Source organism: Gallinula chloropus, assembly GCF_964237585.1.
Source record: "Gallinula chloropus genome assembly, chromosome: Z".
NCBI classification, from domain to species: Eukaryota; Metazoa; Chordata; class Aves; order Gruiformes; family Rallidae; genus Gallinula; species Gallinula chloropus.
In genome coordinates, this window is record NC_140089.1 from 55,309,535 (window position 1) to 55,328,666 (window position 19,132).

Here is a 19,132-nt window from a genome sequence, read left to right on the forward strand (position 1 = left end):
ACTTCTTTAATTTGGTGATTATGAATGCAAAAGACTACGATTTCACGAAAGAATTGCAAAATCTATTAAAAAGTTTTGGGGCAAGCCTACACATTAAATGCTGATGAAAAGGTTTATATTCATCAACCTTAATCTCCTTTTTTATATGCCCAGACTTGTCATTTGCACATTTGCACTACAGAATTCATTGGTCCCTTTTTAGAAAGCAAGCAGAACAGCAAAACCTTGCTTTTTCAGTATTACGGTTCAACTGTAGGTACTTAAAAGTGTTTCTTACATAAAATACTTGTATATTATCTTATGTAAGCACTATAAAAACAGCTCCCTGTAAATTGTCATAGGTAGTGTGTGTCTTCATGGCAAAGTAATAACATTGGTAGTGCAGGGAATTTCCTAAGGATTAAGACGAGATGGGAAGAGGATGTGACGGTCCGTTAACCCCAGCCAGTCATTAATGCCAAGGAAATACCCTGTTTGAAGGTGATTCCTGTTTGTTTATGTTTAGTATACAATTTTCTTATTATTTACTGGAAACCATGTGTTGGGTTAGTTTGCTCATTGCTGCTTTTCCTTTACTGTTTCCTGGGTCAGAAATTACCATGAAAAATAAGTCTGGCAGAAGCAAATTATTTCTTCAGAATTAAAGCACAGACATTAAGTCTTAAATTGAAATTTGAAATATATTCTGCAGACCTGTATATTCTCACATGAAGATTTATTCCATATCTCAAATTGAGGAAGAACCAGTATATGTTCCTCAAATGATAATGTAGATAAAGATCTGAGCAACATACCTACATGGGAGAGCATAAATTTCCGAGACCTGCAAATTATTACAGCAAACATGTCTCACACAACTTACACTTCCAGTGATAACAGTTTTATTTGAGGTAAACTATTCAGTTATGGGGCACCCAAAGTAAATTTTGCCTAAAGCCAGAGTTTACATTTTACTTGATTCATGTAAGGAATGTACAGATTCTGCTCCTCATACTTGTAAAACAGGTCAGCTGGGTGTTGATACATACACAAATCCTGATGGATCTGAAGAATTTTAACTTTTAGCTTTCAGAGAACAAAGTAAAATCTTTAATTTAAAAAACGTGTCTGTCAGATCGCAATTGACAGTGTCTCTATTTTAATTAACAAATAACAAAGATGATACAGCCTATTTAGAAGATATAATCTCTGTAAAATTTAGTTTCCTCTAGGCCTGGAAGGTGGGTTTCTCTGTTCCCTTAAGCTGCCCATTTGAAGGACACTTGCAGGAGCTCAATGACTCCGAAGTTTTGCTCCTCTTTCATGATTGATAAGTATTAACCAAGAGGTTTATAAATTAACATGAATAGAATTAGAAAGGGACAGATGAACAGTAAGGCTATTTTTCCAACAAAAACTAGGCATGACACTGAAAAAAGTACTGAGTTATGTAGACACTTCTACATGCTAAGGATTTTAATTTAAACTACATTAGGATAATTATAGATGATCAGACATGCTATTTTGTCCAGTAAAATAAACAAACAAAGCAGACTTCTAAACCAACCCCAAGTAGATAATTCAAATGCCAGTCAAACACTGGCAGCCTAAGTGGAAGCTCAGTTTGACCCCACAGCCTATTTTGCTATCAAGCAAGCTCACCAGACATGCCCTGGGAGACAGCTTTCCTAGAAGTAAAACTCCTATCCAATTCGTGCAGGTGCTGAACTTTAGAAAAGTCTGGAATACACTTGGAATGACAGCAGATTTTCAGAAGACACAAATGAAAAGCTGAGACAAAATAGCCTTCACAAACTGGTTGCTAGTAATCTTCTAGAGCTTTCTCTAATGTTGATGGAAAGCCAGAATGATACATCAGCTGCTTAATGGATCAGATGTTTATCTCGTGCTCCTTCTTGATCACTCTGCTTCTTCCTTACAGATAATCGACAAGGGTTTTGCTTTGCTGAAGTTTTACAGACATTGTGTCAGATGGCTTCAAGCAGCCAGAATCTTGTCACTAAATCTGAGTGCTGCTGTGATGGAGGCCGGGGCTGGGGTCACCAGTGTGAGGTTTGCCCACTTCCTGGAACCACACAATATAAGAAACTCTGTCCACATGGACCAGGCTATACTACAGATGGAAGAGGTATTTGCAAAGATGAAATGAGGCAGAAAAGGGGAAAAGAATGTGCACACACATTTAAAAAAATGCAGAATTCTCTTTGAAGTTCCTTTGAAGAATTTCCTGTGAAACAACAGTTAGGTTTTCTGAATGCTGCCAAGACACCAGAAATTAAAACCACCTTTAAACAGTAGCTGCAACCAGAATACTCACAGCTATGCAGAATTTTTAGGGTTGGGATTTAAAACAGGAGGTGCCAACCAGAAACTAAAAGCTAGAAATTATCCCAAAGCTTTTGTATGCTGAAAAGTTGCGTACATGATAAAGGCACCGGCAGTGGTTCAAACAGTAGTCACACTGAATGCTTTGCAATTACTATTTCCATGCAGGATGCAGAAAGTAACATACATTATTTTTTTAATTGTGGTGAAAAAAATTTGACATACTCTTAAATGGTCATAAAACAGTTTGCTTCTATAGCAAATTTTTACTTAGAAAAACTGGAAACTGATTCTGCAGTGAAACAGAAGGAAGGTTTTTGATAGAAAAAGCAATAATGAAAGTTAGAAAGATGTTAGACTTTGAATTCAGATGCATTTGATGATGAAAAAGGAAGTGTAAAGTTCCAGTCAAAAGCATGATGATGAGGAACTGTGCAAAAAGAGAGAAAAAAGTCAAATTTAAAACTGGAAGATGACATATTTAATATTTTCTGTACAGATATTGATGAATGTAAAGTCATGCCAAACCTGTGTAGAAATGGACAGTGTATTAACACTATGGGCTCCTTCAGATGCTTTTGCAAAGTTGGCTATACCACTGACATAAGTGGCACATCTTGTATTGGTAAGATTCAGGATCTTTATCCTCAATTATTTTTTTAACTGGTACATAATAACATATCAAACTTTGTTAACCTTTCTATCTCAAAAGTTCTTCCTTTTTTTTTTTATCTTTCCTGAATACACACTTCTATTTTCATATTTCATTAGGGGAAATTGAGAAACAAGCTGTACTGGCAATATTCCTGCAGTAGAGCCAGCACTGAAATATGCTCCAGCTGTATAACCATTTTGACTGATAACATACTTCATTACTTCATGGCCACATTTTCCCACTTTCTTCTTGTTTAACACATACAAGTATACCAAAGTATACCACCACAAAAATACTTAGATGAAAATACACAGCAACGCACCCACAGAGAAAGAAATAGGAACTCTGAGGAAAAGTGCGAGGGGTGGGGGGCAGGTAGGGGGGTGGGGGGTGGCAGGGAGGAACTATTTTCTACAAACATTCTTCTGTTAAGTATAGTGCTGTTTAGAAAACACCCTTCCAAGACACAGAAATCAATACAACAGATGCTTAACAGTTTCTTTCTTTAGATCTTGATGAATGCTCACAGTCTCCTAAACCATGCAATTTTATCTGCAAGAACTGGGAAGGCAGTTATCAGTGCTCATGTCCCCGGGGCTACATCCTTCAAGAAGACGGAAAGACATGTAAAGGTAAAGTAACTTTTAATTTTGTTGTTCCAAGACTAAAAGGGAAATAGTTTGGAAGTGTGACTATTTTTGTCATTCGACTAAATGTACAGCGTTTTTGTTGACTTTCTTAAGAAAACATTTCTTACTTTCAGATCTTGATGAATGTCAAACCAAACAACACAACTGTCAGTTTCTCTGTGTCAACACACTTGGAGGCTTCACATGCAAATGTCCACCTGGTTTTACACAACATCACACAGCTTGTATTGGTAAGAAAAATAATAGTTTTCTCGCATCAACTTTTCTATGAGAGCAACATTCTCAATTCTCATTCACTTCTTTCACTCTGTATAAACAGTATCAATACAGAGTAAATAATAATAATAATAATAATAATAATAATAATAATAATAATAATAATAATAATAATAATAATAATAATAATAATAATAATAATAATGATGTCAGCATTAGTAATAAGTAATGTCAGCAGTCCAGGAAACAGATTTTTAAATGCAACAAAAAGCAAAATCCCTCTATCCAACGTTTGTATTTTCTTGCTCAGTTAAACAGTTGTATATATTTAATACGTTATGATGTTCTAAGTATAACCACATGATGACAAAGGGATAAAGTATTAAAATCTGGTTTAAAATGCAATTAAATAAACCAGATTTTTTTTCATAAATCCAGATGTCTTTCGATCTTAAGGATATGTATGAACCTTGTCAACTGAAAATATTTTAGTTCATTTTTCCACTGACAGCAATTAGACACCTGGGTCTCTAACACTTACGACTGAATTACAATTTGCACTTCAAATTTATTAATTACTCCTAGCTCTGCATGAGTTGTCAGGTCATCTGATGTTTAAATATGGAAAACAACACTTTCAAAATAAACTATTGCACCTCTGTGGATTTCAGCCTCTTAAGAAATACTATATGAACATGTCTAAAATCATGCTGCAAGGTATACCAACCTTCTTTCTGCTCTAATTTTTAAGATAAGAATGAATGTGGTTCTCAGCCATCGCTTTGTGGATCAAAGGGAATTTGCCAAAACACCCCTGGAAGTTTTACCTGTGAATGCCAAAGGGGATTTTCTCTGGATTCTACTGGATTAAACTGTGAAGGTAGCTAGCAAAGGTCAATTTTTTTATGGTGCAAGTAGGAATAGATTTGAGTAATTTTAAGCATAATTCTATTTAAGAACACACTGCCTGAGTAATTCTTACTTTTTGGCTGAACTCTTTCCAGGCTACCATTTCATCTTCACATAAATTTCTTCTTTTCATTGACATACAGTCAAACAGAATCTCTCTACAATTTTGTTTCAGATAAATATAATCATTGACCTGAGTGTATCTTAAGAGTATATTCTAAATTCCATTCTTTAAATCTTCTACCATAGACGTACACACTCAGAAGGGCAATTTACTACAGTTAAATATCAATTCTATTGTAGAACTTCATGTCTCTCTGTTGGCCCGAAAGGGAGTCCCAGTCAAGAAATCTGTATCTGAGAGCATCAGACTCTTCTGTGGGCCTCAGATGCTGTGCAAACAGGAAACTAAAATATAGCACTAGGCCACCTGGCTGCCGAAAACTAGAAATGCGGAGGTACATATACACAAATTTATGGAAACGTTTCAAATGTATTTCCAGTTATGGACAATTGGAATGTAACTTAGAATCTGTGATATCATGCATGTTTGTTTTTTTTATTTTTTTACTAGGACTGCATACTGTACCAAGCACGTTAGGCTGCTTATAATCAACTTACTTCTTATAGCAGACACTGTTTCAGATGACTTTTATATTTTTTTCTTTGGGATTTTCTGTTATTTGTACATACCTCAGAGATATTTTAGATGGGTGTTTTTTGTTGTTTTTAATTGCAAAGGTAAGCACTTACATACAAATTTGATATGCATTCCTCGTATTCAAATACTCAATATGCTCCAGAAAACTGGAAGCTTAGTCTTACATAGTTGGTTTGAAAACTGAATAGAAAAACAATGTTTCTAAATATTTCATCAAAGCAACACGATGTGGGATTATTAGGAACAGTCTCCTTTTCCAAATTTCAGTAATATAAAGGCTCAGTCTTATTATGGATAGAGAGAAAGAACATTAATAGACTTTCGGGCTTTCCAAAAGGGGAGCCTGAATGGTGCTTCCATCTCAAAGCAGTAGTCTTCTGCCATAAATACAAGTGTTTTAATGATTATCAACAAAGTGAGAAATGTATTTGGTAACGTGTAATCATGTGTTCTTTCATGTTCTGCTTCTCTCTGCAAAGATGTGGATGAATGTGATGGAAACCATAGGTGCCAGCATGGTTGTCAAAACATCCTAGGCGGATATAGGTGTGGATGCCCACAAGGATATATCCAGCATTACCAGTGGAATCAGTGTATTGGTAAGGAAACAAACAGCACAGACTACATTTTAACAGCAAGGGTGTCATAGTGCTTATCGCAACAGTTGCCAGGTGAGGACAAGAATGGACAAGACAAACGGTATGCAGACACAAATCTTTTTTTTCCTCTATTCCTTTACTTCCATGCACTGATTACTCCCAACATATATTAATGACGTGTGGTAACAAGAAAACACACTCATCCTGTTGAAACTCTGTGACATGTTAATGAGTTTTCCAAGGAAGACCTAAATTCTGACTCCCTTGTCCTTGGAAAAATCCCCATCTTAGAGAGGTGGAAGGATCTTAATTGAATTCCTGAAAGCATCAGTGTAAATATGTCTGCTGGGAGGAAAAAGAAAAAAACACAAACCCAACCAAACAACAAAAAAACCCAGCCCACCTTTCATCAGTAAGAATCACCATCAGTAGCAATTTGAAAATACTACAGAATAGCACCTACAGTGAATAGGGAGAAGAAATATCATCATAACCGTTGCAGGTTTCCTACTTCAAAAATGCAGTCTGAAGGACAGCATTAGTTCTTTGGCAGGGAACAGGGACAAATTAAACAGCTCAGAAGGTATTTTGTAGGTTTGGCTTATTAAATCCATTATTTGGTTTCTGTATTTCATTAGCTAAGCTAATTCTAAATTAAATGTGGGAGATTTTCTTTAAAATAAAAACCAACATATACCAAAACAACTCCATCCTGTACTGCTCACAATGCACCATAAAAACGTACTTACTTTTTCAAGATTGCTTTTCTGGTTCTCTGTCAATAGTGTCACAATCAGACTATGGCTCTGAGCAACGCCATATGTTTCTTACAGGTTGATCTTACTGTCCTGACCCTGGACAGAAATTTTACATTAAGTAGTACACCTGCTTGGTTTGCTACTCCTTACTTAATACTGCTTTTATTACTAATTATTGATACAGCAAAGAAAGCAAAGGTGAGCATGACAGGAATGCACAAGAAACAACTCATGCTAAACTTAAAACAGCTACAGTCTCTGAATATGATACATAGTCCTCAAAGGAATGTGTGTCCTAGTAACTGCAGGCAAGAATGTTAAAGCATGTACTAATAGTATTGGAGAGGAAAACACCTATGGGGAAACACTCCTTTGAAAAGATAACTAAAATAAGCAGCATGTGCCAACTAGCAAAAGGATAATCTTCCATACAACAAGCTACTTTTCCTATTTTTCACAAAATAGCCTGGAACCAAACCAATCAAACTTACTGGAGGAGTTGTGTTCTCTGTATCTTAATTCAATACCCACAAGGTGGAGACGATGGTTCCTTTTCTCTTTCATTTTGGTTGGCTGTTTAGATTGTCTTTTGACCTGCAATTAGCACGCAGGTTTCCACTACAAGTATGTGCTAATTTCACCCCATTGCTAGGTGCCCAGGAATACTATAATGATTGGAGTTGCAGCTCATTTCTTCTCTGTCAGCATTATATGTTAGGGGTATACCCTGCCAGGTAAAAGAGCACCCCTAGGCAAAACAGAAGTACCTTGAAGGAAGGGGGAGCATTGAGTCAACCCTTGTTGTTGTGGGGGACTTCAGCCTCCCTGATATCTGTTGAATTTATAACACAGCAGAGAGGGAACAGTCCCAGAGGTTCCTGGAACACATCTTGAAGATAACTTCCTTGGCCATCTTGGGCACAGTGACCATGAAATGACAGAGAGTATCTCTATTCTTAGAGATACTAAGAGCTGGGGACAGCAAAACTGACACCCTAGGTTTCCAAAGGGCAAACTTTAACTTGCTTAGTAGCCTGATTGCCAGAATCACTTGGGAATCAGTTCTGAATTGACACCTAGCTGAACATGTGCCAGCAGTGTGCCTGGATGGCCAGGAAGGACAACAGCATCCTGGCATGTATCAGGAACAGTGTGACCAGCAGGGCCAAGGAGGTGACCAGCCCTTGTGCTCAGCCCTAGTGAGGCCACACCTTAAGTCCTGTGTGCAGTTTTGGGCGCTACAGGATAGGAAGGACATCGAGGCACTGGAGAGGGTGTAGAGAAGGGTGTCATAGTTTTGTGTAGCTGGGCGCTGAGAGAGAGAGACTGGGGGCTGCAGAAAATGGCTGCTGGAATGCTCTGCTGGCCCCCAAAAGTGTAAGCATCAGGAAATTCAAGGCCAAAGTCGCGGCCGGAGAGACAGTCAAGCGCCTCTGAGAATCACATGTAGGAGAAAACAACCCGGAAGCAGCTGCATTTTGCCACCGGAGAAGGGAGCGAGAAGACGTACCGAGCTGTGCAGACACAAGGCCAGAGAAGGGCGGGGGAGGAGGCGGCCCAGGTGCCGGAGAGAAAGCTGCCCCTGCAGCCCATGGAGAAACCCATGGAAAAGGCCGAGACCCCACCTGCAGCCCGTGGAGGGGCTCCACGCTGGATGGAGCAGGTAGAGACATAGAGAAGACACGGTGACCGTAGGTTGGAACAAGCCACTGCCAGCACTTGCAGCCATGAGGAGAATCAGAGACACAGAGATGAGAGAGAAATATTTACGTCGGAACAGGTTTGCTGGGGGGAGGCTTGGAATCCCATGTAGGACTGGGACTGAGAGACACTGTGATAAAGAGATAAAGCCCCGTGGGAAAGGATTCACGTTGGAGAAGTTCATGGAGGACTGTCGCCTGTGGGTGAGACCCCACGGTGCAGCAGGGAGAGGGTGTGGAATGAATGCCCCCCCCCCCCCCCCCCCCCCGCCCCCATCCCCAGCAGCTGAGAAGGAAATGAACTTGCAAGGGACTGACTGAAACCCCCATCTCCCAGTCCCTGCCCCCCTGTGCTGTGATCAGGGTGAAGAAGGGAGTGAAATCATGACTAGAGTGAAATCTGATAAGAAGGGAGCGGGGGCGGGGTTGGAGATTAGTGGTATTTTAAGATCTGGAAAAGGAAAACGGCTCATGAAGAAGTAACAAAGAACCCCATTTTTTCCCAGTCCCTGCCCCCCTGAACTGCGAACAGGGGAAGAAGGGAGCAAAATTCTGACTAAAGTCTGCTAAGAAGGGAGTGGTGGGGGGAAAGTGTTTTAAGATCTGGTTGCATTTGGTTTAAGATCTGGTCGTGCTCCTGTCTCTGGTTTTCACTGTTCTTTGTAGCATAGTGTAATAAATTAGGTAGTTTCTCTCTTCTTCACTTTACGTTGAGTCTGTTTTGCCCATGTCATTGCTGACAGAATGATCTCTCCCTGTCCTTGTTTTGTCTCCTGAGCCTCTTAATATATATTTTCTGGCCTCCAGCCAGGGCTAAACCACCACAAAGGGCAACAAGGCTGATGAGGGTTCTGGAGAAGAGGTCTTAGGAGAGGAGACTAGGGAGCTGGGGTGTTCAGCCTGGAAAACAGGAGGCTGAGGGGGCACCATACTATGCTCTACAGCTACTTGACAGGAGATTATAGTGAGGCCTCTTCTCCCTAATAACTAGTGACAGGACAAGAGGGAACAGGCTCAAGTTGTGCCAGTGGAGGTTCAGATGGGATATTAGGAAAAATTTCTTCACAGAAAGAGTGGTGAAGGATTGGAATAGGCTGCCCAGGTAGGTGGTGGAATTGCCATCCCTGGAGCTGTTCAAAAACTGGGTAGATGTGGCACTTTCTGGAGATGGTTTAGAGGTTACGGAGGTGTAGGGCTGACAGTTGGACTCCGTGATGTTGAACATCTTTTCCAGTCTTTATGATTCTGAGATTCTATAATGAGGTTAACATTAATAATATCCTAAAATACTTTTACAGACCATCTATATGTGTTTGGGACCGTCAGAGACCCAAGTCTCTGTGGGGTAATAATGAAGGCAAAGAGCTAAGAGAGACCTGGGACTTGCAGGTCATGCTTGCCTGATTTCTATCAGATAATAAGACACCATTATACTTTTTTTGCTTACTAGATGAAAATGAATGCTCCAATCCTAACACATGTGGTTCTGCTTCTTGCTACAACACACTTGGAGGTTACAAGTGTGCCTGTCCATCTGGATTTTCTTACGACCAATTCTCCAGCGCATGCCATGATGTGAACGAGTGTTCTTCTACCAAGAACCCCTGCAATTATGGTTGTTCCAACACTGAAGGTGGTTACCTTTGTGGCTGTCCCCCTGGCTATTACAGAGTTGGACAAGGGTGAGTACCTTCACAGTCATTCATCAAAGATATATTTGGAAGCTGTAGAAACACTGACTTTAGAAAAGCAGAGGGGCAAATGAAGGACGGGCTACTAAGTTACCCTTCCTATTCCTTTTGTGCACAGTATCCATAAGCTGGAGAAAAAGGTCTGTACATGCAACATGAAACTCATTTTTAATCTGGTATGAAGGCAACAATAAACAATGAGTTCTGCTTTCTGCCCCAGTATCAGCACAAGAACTCCTTCACAAACCTGGTCAATAGAGACTGTTACTGCACAAGGATAGGAACCATCTGTACTGTGGTAATCGAGGGCTTTAAACCACACTAATCAACCCAGAACACTAAACACAAATTAACATGTTCTGGTATATGACAGTGGCTAAATTCTTTAGTTCCACAGTTGAGGACAGGCTGGCTTTGTTCTGTTTCTTTGTAAAACTGGTAAACAAAAATTAGAAAAGACGATTGGCCTTTAGCCAACAGTGGTACTTCATTCAGGATGCAACACTAGTGTGAAGAAAACTAATGCACAGACCTCCTGCTGAGGAAAGGGGAAGAAAGAGGGTACAGATACTGTGGTACAGATTACATAGACTCGCTTTCCCTTTAACAGAACAGTTCATTAAACTGCAAGAAGTAACTAAAACACGTTTTTATTCAACAGCCACTGTGTCTCAGGAGTGGGATTTAACAAAGGGTGGTACCTGCCACTGGATCAAGATGCTGATGAAGAGAATGCTTTGTCCCCTGAAGCATGTTATGAGTGCAAAATCAATGGCTATTCCAGAAAAGACAACAGGAAGAAGAGAAGTGTTAATGACACTGTATGTACCAGTATAAAAAAGTACTATAATATAATTCAAGGTATTTTCAGATACCATACTCACCCCAATCACTGAATAGAGGGAATTTTTTTAACAGGCAACATTCAGTGGCAAAAGTCTTTTCCCCATGCCTCTATTGTTTTCAAACTTGGGTCCTGTTGGCAGGAATGATGTGACAATCAAAAATACATCAATAACTGTGAAAGGATTAAATTTTTAAAGCTTATAAGGAATAATTTGTAGTGTAAGATGTCTAGTTCCTCAAAATATTTTTGGGGAATTAATTTTCCTGTAATTAGGGAGAGCTAAGAAAGCGGGGCATGTCTGCAATCTGCTCTGCAGTCAAGAGGAAATTGGACAGCATTTTGTGGTTTGTGACAGCTAAATAGATCATCTTGCAGATCATTTTAATCTGTCTGTTCCCTGGGTGCTCACAGCTGTGGGGCACTGGAGTTTGTGACCTCACTGGTACACGTTAAGTTCAATATTTGTGGGAATGCTTAGGGCAGTAGAGTAACACTTCAGACTTAATTCTTCTCTTACTGCATTTTGTGGGCTTATGAAAATAGGTTATGGGATACTTGTGAAAAGACAGCTTACTATTTGCACCTTTTTGGTGCTTTTTTTCCCCCCAAAAAAGCTATAAAAGCATATATGTTACCTGTATTACCTGTATCACAGGATGTTGTCTCATAGCATTTCACCTTGAAATCTGCCCTAATGGGAAACTGACTCAATGTAGAGGTGGGGGGACACACAGATTTTTCTTCAGTAGTCCAATAGCTGTATAATGCAAACAAGTCAAATGTAAAATCTCAGCTAAAATGGTAAGGAAGTAAGGTGTGCTAGCCACATAAGTTACACTGAAAATTGAGGAAATGAGTCTACTGTCTAGAAGGGTAAGGATATAAAAGAATCCAGAAGCTCCAGCCCTGGTACACATAACTTGGCATGGTGCCATGAAGGCCAGTTCTTGTATTCTCAAAGTTTCTATGGAGGCCAGTAACCCTGTAATTCCTGTTGTAAAGATTATAGTATTGTACTTAAATTCTAAATGTTTGATTTCCCAACACATCCACACTTACCATCTCTTTTTCCCTCCTCACCACCACACCCATTAGACCTGTTCCAGTCTGAATTCTGTGTCGAACTACCACGGAAATATACAGACGTTTTGAAAAGCGTTTTTGTTATTGCACAGTTAATTTCATTAACAGCATGATCCTTTTCCATTTCTAGTACTAGAACTACATGAGCAGTACAAATGAAAGGTTTCACATCCATAAAACTATGTGAAAAAAGAAATAATCTCAGCACAAGTGACATCTGTGGGGTGTGGCATTTAAAACACTACAGTACTTGCTCCTACCCAAAAATTATCCTTGTTTTCAACATGTGTTTTTAATTACATCACATATGAGTACACATTTGTACTCACAAATTATTGGAATTCCCTCAGAGAAAACATTGCTGTCTTTACAAGCCTGAAAGGATCTTGACATATAGGCTAAGGTATGTCACTTAGTATCAGGTTTCCTAAAGGACACCATAGCCTATATATTCTTGTAGAAGGTCTTTCAAAAGCTGTTCTTTGCTAGATGACTTTCCTAGGAATTAACTCATTCTCAGCCCCACCTCCAAGTGTGTTCACAGCTCACACCTCTGCAAAAAATTCACACCTGCAGCATAACTATACTGAAGCTCAAATTAAAAAAGAACCCATGACCGGTTTGTCACAAAAACGATGGGACTTTTTTCCACACTCATCTCAGTGGTTCTGATAGGATGTAAAGGGACATGTTGACATACTAACCTTTTCTGTAGCAAAACGAGTTCTCTCCTTACTTTACTTCCCTTTATTATCACTGTACTTCCTCATCAACAGATGTTGAGCCTGCTTGTTTTTAGAAGCCAGGATTCAACAAAACAGCTGTACCAGAAGTTTCAGGGAATTCCCATATAGTGCTGTGGTATGTGTTTCTGTAGTATTCCTCACTGAAGTTGAGCCTAAGAACAAGGCTGCCTCACATACAGTCTTTACAGCAGTAGTAAACATAGGTCTCTTCTTTACATGGACTTTTTGCAAACATGAAGTTAAACAGATTCTGAAAAGAAACTGAAATCTGAGCCCCCTCTGTAGATGTGATCCTGTAACTTTAATTATCCTGTTAAGCCTATATGAGAAGCCTTTAATATTTACAGGGTGGGTTATGTGGAATCAAGCAGTACTCCCAGGTGGAAAGGATTTACAATTGCTTCTTTCACAACTAGATTATGAGAAATGCAGAAACTGTTGATAATCCCATGTTATTCTTCTCTCAGTGCGAGTGAGTATCTGTTTCTCTCCTGGTCTAAACAATCTTTCCTCCTTTACTCCAGGGCTTGGAAGTTGGCATGGGAAGTCTGGACATGAATAGTCCTTTGAAGATGAGAGTCAACATTTCCAGGCTGGACAACAAGGAGCACATCCTAGAACTCATGCCAGCCATTGAGCCCCTTACCAACCACGTGCGCTATGTCATCTCACATGGCAATGACAATGGCATCTTTCGAATCCATCAGAGGGATGGACTTAGTTATTTGCACACAGTTAAGAAAAAATCAGTGCCTGGAACTTACACACTGGAAATCATTAGCATTCCTCTGTATAAGAAAAAGGAGTTAAAGAAACTGGAAGCCAGTAATGAGGACAGCTACCTCCTAGGAGAGCTTGGGGAAGCTCTCAGAATGAGGCTGTGGATAAACCTCTACTAGCCATCTTCCAGACTGAGTCCAGTTCTGCAGTCACTTCAGTCCACCTATCTGGCCACCTGAGCATCTGCTTTTCACACAGTCCTTGACTTTTGCAGGAGGAAGAGAAAGGGGAAAACCTCTTTCTTTCCATCCCTCCAAGACTGCAGAATCCTTGCAGGAGGGTAACCTAAACTCTGCTAGATCTTTGATTACAATGGCGATCATGGTTATTGTATCTTCTATATAACCGCGATTTAAAGTATATTAAAAAGCTAAAGTTCAAAAGTCATTATAATGCACTAAATGGCACAAAAATGTGAGCTATTTTTCCCTGCTAGCAGTCTGTAACACTTTGGGTATTTTGCTATAGTTCCTAATTAAAAATATATGTTTATTTATTTTTAATGCAGTAATATATGGAGAAAGTAACAAATTATGTAAACAGAACGGGAAACTTGGTTGTTTTTCTTTAGATTTATAAATCTGAGCTATAACATTTTAGAGGTACTTTCTTAAGTAAAAAAAAAAAAAAGTATCTGAAAGATGTTTCCTTTTGTATTTGGGCCAGTCATCCAAATAATGTATTTTAAAATATATCAGAGCTGAAGAAGCACTGTAGTACATCTTCTAGATATTCTGAAGTGCTCTTGCAAAACTATGAGTATTCTTAAAGGACAGGAATGACAATATCGGTCTCTGCAGAGATTGTATTTCACAGCAGCTCCATAGGATTGTATTCTGAATCAGCCACATCAAATAGTAGAGGACGAGGCACAACCACTGTAGCAAAATACCTTGACTGCTTTTAATACCATTAGGATTGCAGAACTAAACTGTACTGTACTACATTCCAGTAACCTCAAGGAACCACACATGCAACCACACCTCATTCTCAGAAAGGGTGCTCTACAAACTTGCATTACTGTAGGCAGCTGAAGAAAATGATGTTTCATAGGGTTTGGTGCTGGCTTGAATTAATGGTGCATTTACTAAGTAGCAAGTGCTGTATCAGGGCTGTCATAGGTGCCAACTAATTATGCAGCGCATGGGAGGAAAACGTGTATTTGAAACCCACTTGTTAGGAATTTCATTAATACTGTAGTTATACTGCATACGCCTCATTTTATCATAGCTTATTTTGTAAGAGAAATGTTTGTACAATGAGTTGACATTTAGTTTACTTTAGTGGTGCTTTTCTTTAAATGTCGTACAGTTACGTGTTATGTCTCAATGGTGCTTTTACTGACAGCTGGTGCCTGTAACTTAGTCATGTAACAGAATCTCGTATGTGAAAATAGCCAGAGCACATGCTGGCTCCAGGATTGCTTTAGTCGCCTATCAGTGCTGACCAAAGATTACGTCAAGTTATACTCAGTGATTTTTCTTTTCTTTTATTGAGTTTGGGGATTTTGAAAAGAAAAAGAAACTTTGTACATTTTTAATCAAATGTTTGTAAGAAAAATAAATCTTGTTTGAAGGTCTGTATCAATAAGACTGCTTTTTTTGCAATAAAGCTTATTTTGGGATAGTTTTTTCTTTGAAATTTCTTGTGTTCTTTACACAAAATAAGCAGCACATTGTAAATCTGAAGGACTGCAGAGTGGAAAGAGGAGCTGGTACTGTGCAAACTGTTTTTCACTCCTGCATAAGGTTATACAGCATTTGCTGAATTATGATAGTTCCTCTATCATGACAGAGCTGAAACATGGCAATTAAACTGTCCTTACAAAGTCAAATGTCTGCCTCAACTGTGTTAAAATCAGCCATATATTAGGTCCAAGTGGGCTGGCGTTGCAGAAGGCTTTGCTTATCCACATAATGAGGACCAAGGGACCATTGCATCTGAAGTCTGATAATTCAGGGCCAAAAATGTTTTTTATTAAAGTATGCAAAATTTCCACAAAGAACTCATGTATTTGAACCACCCTGTCATTTTACTGCATTCAGTTAAAAGATGGTGATTGTTTTTGAGTAATAGCCAACACTGGCTGTATGTTTTCCTCACACCAATAATACCATGGGCACACCGGGCTGGGGACTAAATTGCAAAACGCTTGTTCTAGATGTACTCTTTAGTTTGTGAATATAAGGTTCAGTCTGTACAAGCAGAATTACCCCGTCTCTGGAGCAGTGGCACTTCAGAAGTTAATTGCACTAAAAGCCAAGCTGCAGGTCTAAGTTTCTGATGACTGGATGCAGTAACAGTGAGCATCTCTAGTGTTTGAGAGTGTTTTTCAAAGAAAAATTGCATGTTTCTGTGCTTTCAAAGACCAATCTGACATACTTCTCCTGCCATTCTTCTGTCCCTGTCCTCTTCCCTAAAATATTCATCAAGTGATAAAGATTTTTTTTCATAATTAGTAGTTTATTTGATGGGAGTTACTTGCCTGGGGTGTGCCTCAAAGCCTACATACATGCTCAGATTTATCTGACATTTAATAATGCATAAGTTCAAGCAAGACAATAGGAAATTCCCATGAACTAGACTTACTTGACATTCCCTTCAGATACGGCCGTGCAAGTTTCATTATGATTCAAAACTGCTGCTGGATGAAACGACTGACATCTACAGAAGTAAAAATACTATGAGCAGTCTAATAAATACTTCCAGTACAGTACTGATTTGTCTTAACATCTCTAACAGCTGGTTTCCAAGAAGGCTACTCTTTGGCCAAAATGGGAGCTTTCCAGGAAACACAGGCTGCAAGAAAAGCCACCAGACAGAACCCAGTAGAGCATTATCTTTTTTTGCCAACTTCAAAAAAAGGAGAGAAAATACTAACAACACTCTACTAGTAACTCCTCTGAGGCAAGGAGGGTATTATTAGTAGACAGATTGTTTACATGTGCTTTGCAAATTTAGTAGATTTAAAGCCTTTTATCTAAAAGAGGAACTACAATCAGGTAACACCTGTGTTAGCTAATCACGTGGTAAGTACAAAGCACAAAAAACACCATAACCCTTTACAAGAAAAGCAGCATTATCCTCTACCATCTTAAAACACACAACAAATGCACAACAGTCAGAAAAGCCAACCCCAGCTTCAAATCCAGATGAAAAAAATACCCTGCATTTAAAAAAAAAAAAAGGCCCCACCCCAAGAAATCCAAGACAGAGGCACTTCCTTTCCACCCAAGGAATATCATAGTACATAATTGTATACTCATTTCTCCCATCTCTACCCGTAAATAGCCTCTAGCCTTTTAAACATCTACTGAGAAATCTGACCACAAATGCACAGAAAGACTAGTGTTCCAGAAAGCTACAAAACACTCAAATGTGTTGCTCGAAGTGAAATGAAAATTGTCTTGCTACTTAAGAGAGGCTGGGCTATAAATCTCTTGGGAACTTCAAACAAGATCATCGTGAGTAAAGGTAAGATCTAAACTAGGCCTAGGCACTGGGTACTCCACCAGTACACTCAAACTATAGTAGCAAGTCTGTTGTACCATCTCATAATAATTATTTTAAAATTTATAAATAATTAATAACCTAAAATTTCTTGTTTGAGGAAAGTCTTTTGGTCCTTTCCAGCTTTACTGCAAGGACTCAGCCTCACAGCACTAGATACAAATGAGGTACAAATGAGCTATGGCCTGAGTCTTCTTAAGCATTAAATTTCACATTACCAAGGAAGAATTCTTTAGTACAAATATAATACACCTGGTATGATATAACGAGATAAGAACTTTACATCATCATTTTGTGCACGTATTTTGTCATGGGTTTATGCACAATTAACCTGTGATGAAGTGATCAATCTTAGGAATTTTGAGATTAACTGTGGCAAACCCCAACAATTTCTACCTCTTCAAAACTGGCTTTGAAGATGATTTTCATATAACCTTTGTATTACATGCTCATACTCTAAAAACATAAATTGCCAGCACAAGCCTCCTTCTCAACCATACTGACTCAGCACTGCCCAAAGCATGGCCCTAGCCTGCCCTTGCATCCTCAACATCCAAGCTGCAGTTCCAGGTCCTAGTCTTATGGGTGACCACGATTGTCAGTACTGGAGCCATTATACTCTAAAATGACTGCTGGGTTTTGGCACAGTGTTTCTGGCTGCTGTAATTTCATGGCAGTGATTCAAATACAGAGCTGAAGAACATAACATGTTTATTCATGAGTTTGCTGCGGTCTCTAAGTTTCAGATAAAGCATCCAAGAGACTAGGTCTCTGCACATATTGAGATTACTCCTGTCAAGAAAGACTTTTCCTAGATGAAAATTTGTTCACCTGGATTGTCAAACCATGATAGCAAATCAAGTAATAAATGTGCAGGAAAATTTCAGCTCTAATAGCAGCATCATCCTATGAAAGAAAAGCATGTTCACACGATCTTCAGTTAAATCTCCAGTTTCTTTCAGTTAAAATTTTCCTGTGTATCAATAAAACAACCTGCCCTATGGCCCACATTTCCCTTCTAGTCTAAAACCTTTTATGAAGTTCCCAACAAAAGTGGAAGAAAAGAAAGAGGAAGTTATAAACCAAACCAAACCAAACCCATTCTCTCCGAACTTGCATTTTAGTAGAGAGTCAAATCTCCCACCATACTGGCTGTTTCAGCTAATCGTTCCTACTATAAACTTCATAGAAACACAGAAGTACAGCAAGTGTAAGGTCGGAAGGGACCTTTAAAGGTCATCTAGTCCAACCCCCCTGCAGTAAACAGGAACCTGATCACTAGATCAGGTCGCTCAGAGCCCCATCCAGCTTGATCTCCAGCGGTGGGGCCGCCGCTACCTTTCTGGGCAACCTGTACCACCCTCATATTGAAGACCTTTTTCCTAATATCCAGCCTAAATCTCCCCTTTTTGAGTTTAAAACCATTGCCCTTGTCCTGTTCTCCATGCCCTCATGAATTGTTCTTCCCCAGCTTTCTTAGAGGCCCATTTCAGGTACCGGAAGGCTGCTATAAGGTCCCCCCAGAGCTGAACAAGCCCAACTGTCTCGGCCTGTCTTCACAGGAGAGGTGCTCCAGCCCTCTGATCATTTTTGTGGCCCTCCTCTGGATGAGCTCCAACAGATCCATGTCCTTCTTGTGTTGAGGGCTCCAAAGCTGGACACAGTATTCCAGGTGAGGTCACACCAGAGCAGAGCAGAGCAGAGGGGCAGAGTCACCTCTCTCGATCTGCTGGCCACACTTCTTTTGATGCAGCCCAGGATGCAGTTGGACTGCTGGGTTGCAGGTGCACATTGGTGGCTCATGTCCAGCTTTGTATCCCCAAGCACCACCAAGTCCTTTTTTCTCAGGGCAGCTTTCTAGCACATCTGTATAGATAATGGGGATTGTCCCAACCCAGGTGCAGGACCTTGCACTTGGCTTTGTTGAACCTCATGAGGTTCTCCAGCCTGTCCAGGACCCTCTGGATGGCATCCCGTCCTTCTGGCACAGTAACCTCACTAC

The 19,132-nt window shown here is 39.6% G+C and overlaps 1 protein-coding gene across 1 annotated transcript in view; it reads left to right on the top strand.

Annotated features, from left to right (window-relative positions):
- FBN2 (fibrillin 2) overlaps positions 1-13,739 on the top strand; it is a gene marked incomplete at both ends in the record, with an annotated part of 154,740 nt that extends 141,001 nt beyond the window's left edge. The window contains 9 exons of the mRNA XM_084277967.1: positions 1,922-2,128; positions 2,825-2,950; positions 3,490-3,612; positions 3,744-3,860; positions 4,598-4,726; positions 5,896-6,015; positions 9,924-10,155; positions 10,826-10,985; positions 13,365-13,739. Coding sequence (XP_084134093.1) covers positions 1,922-2,128; positions 2,825-2,950; positions 3,490-3,612; positions 3,744-3,860; positions 4,598-4,726; positions 5,896-6,015; positions 9,924-10,155; positions 10,826-10,985; positions 13,365-13,739 — 1,589 coding nt within the window. The remainder of the gene's footprint in view (positions 1-1,921; positions 2,129-2,824; positions 2,951-3,489; positions 3,613-3,743; positions 3,861-4,597; positions 4,727-5,895; positions 6,016-9,923; positions 10,156-10,825; positions 10,986-13,364) is intronic.
- Between the last annotated feature and the right edge of the window lie 5,393 nt (positions 13,740-19,132).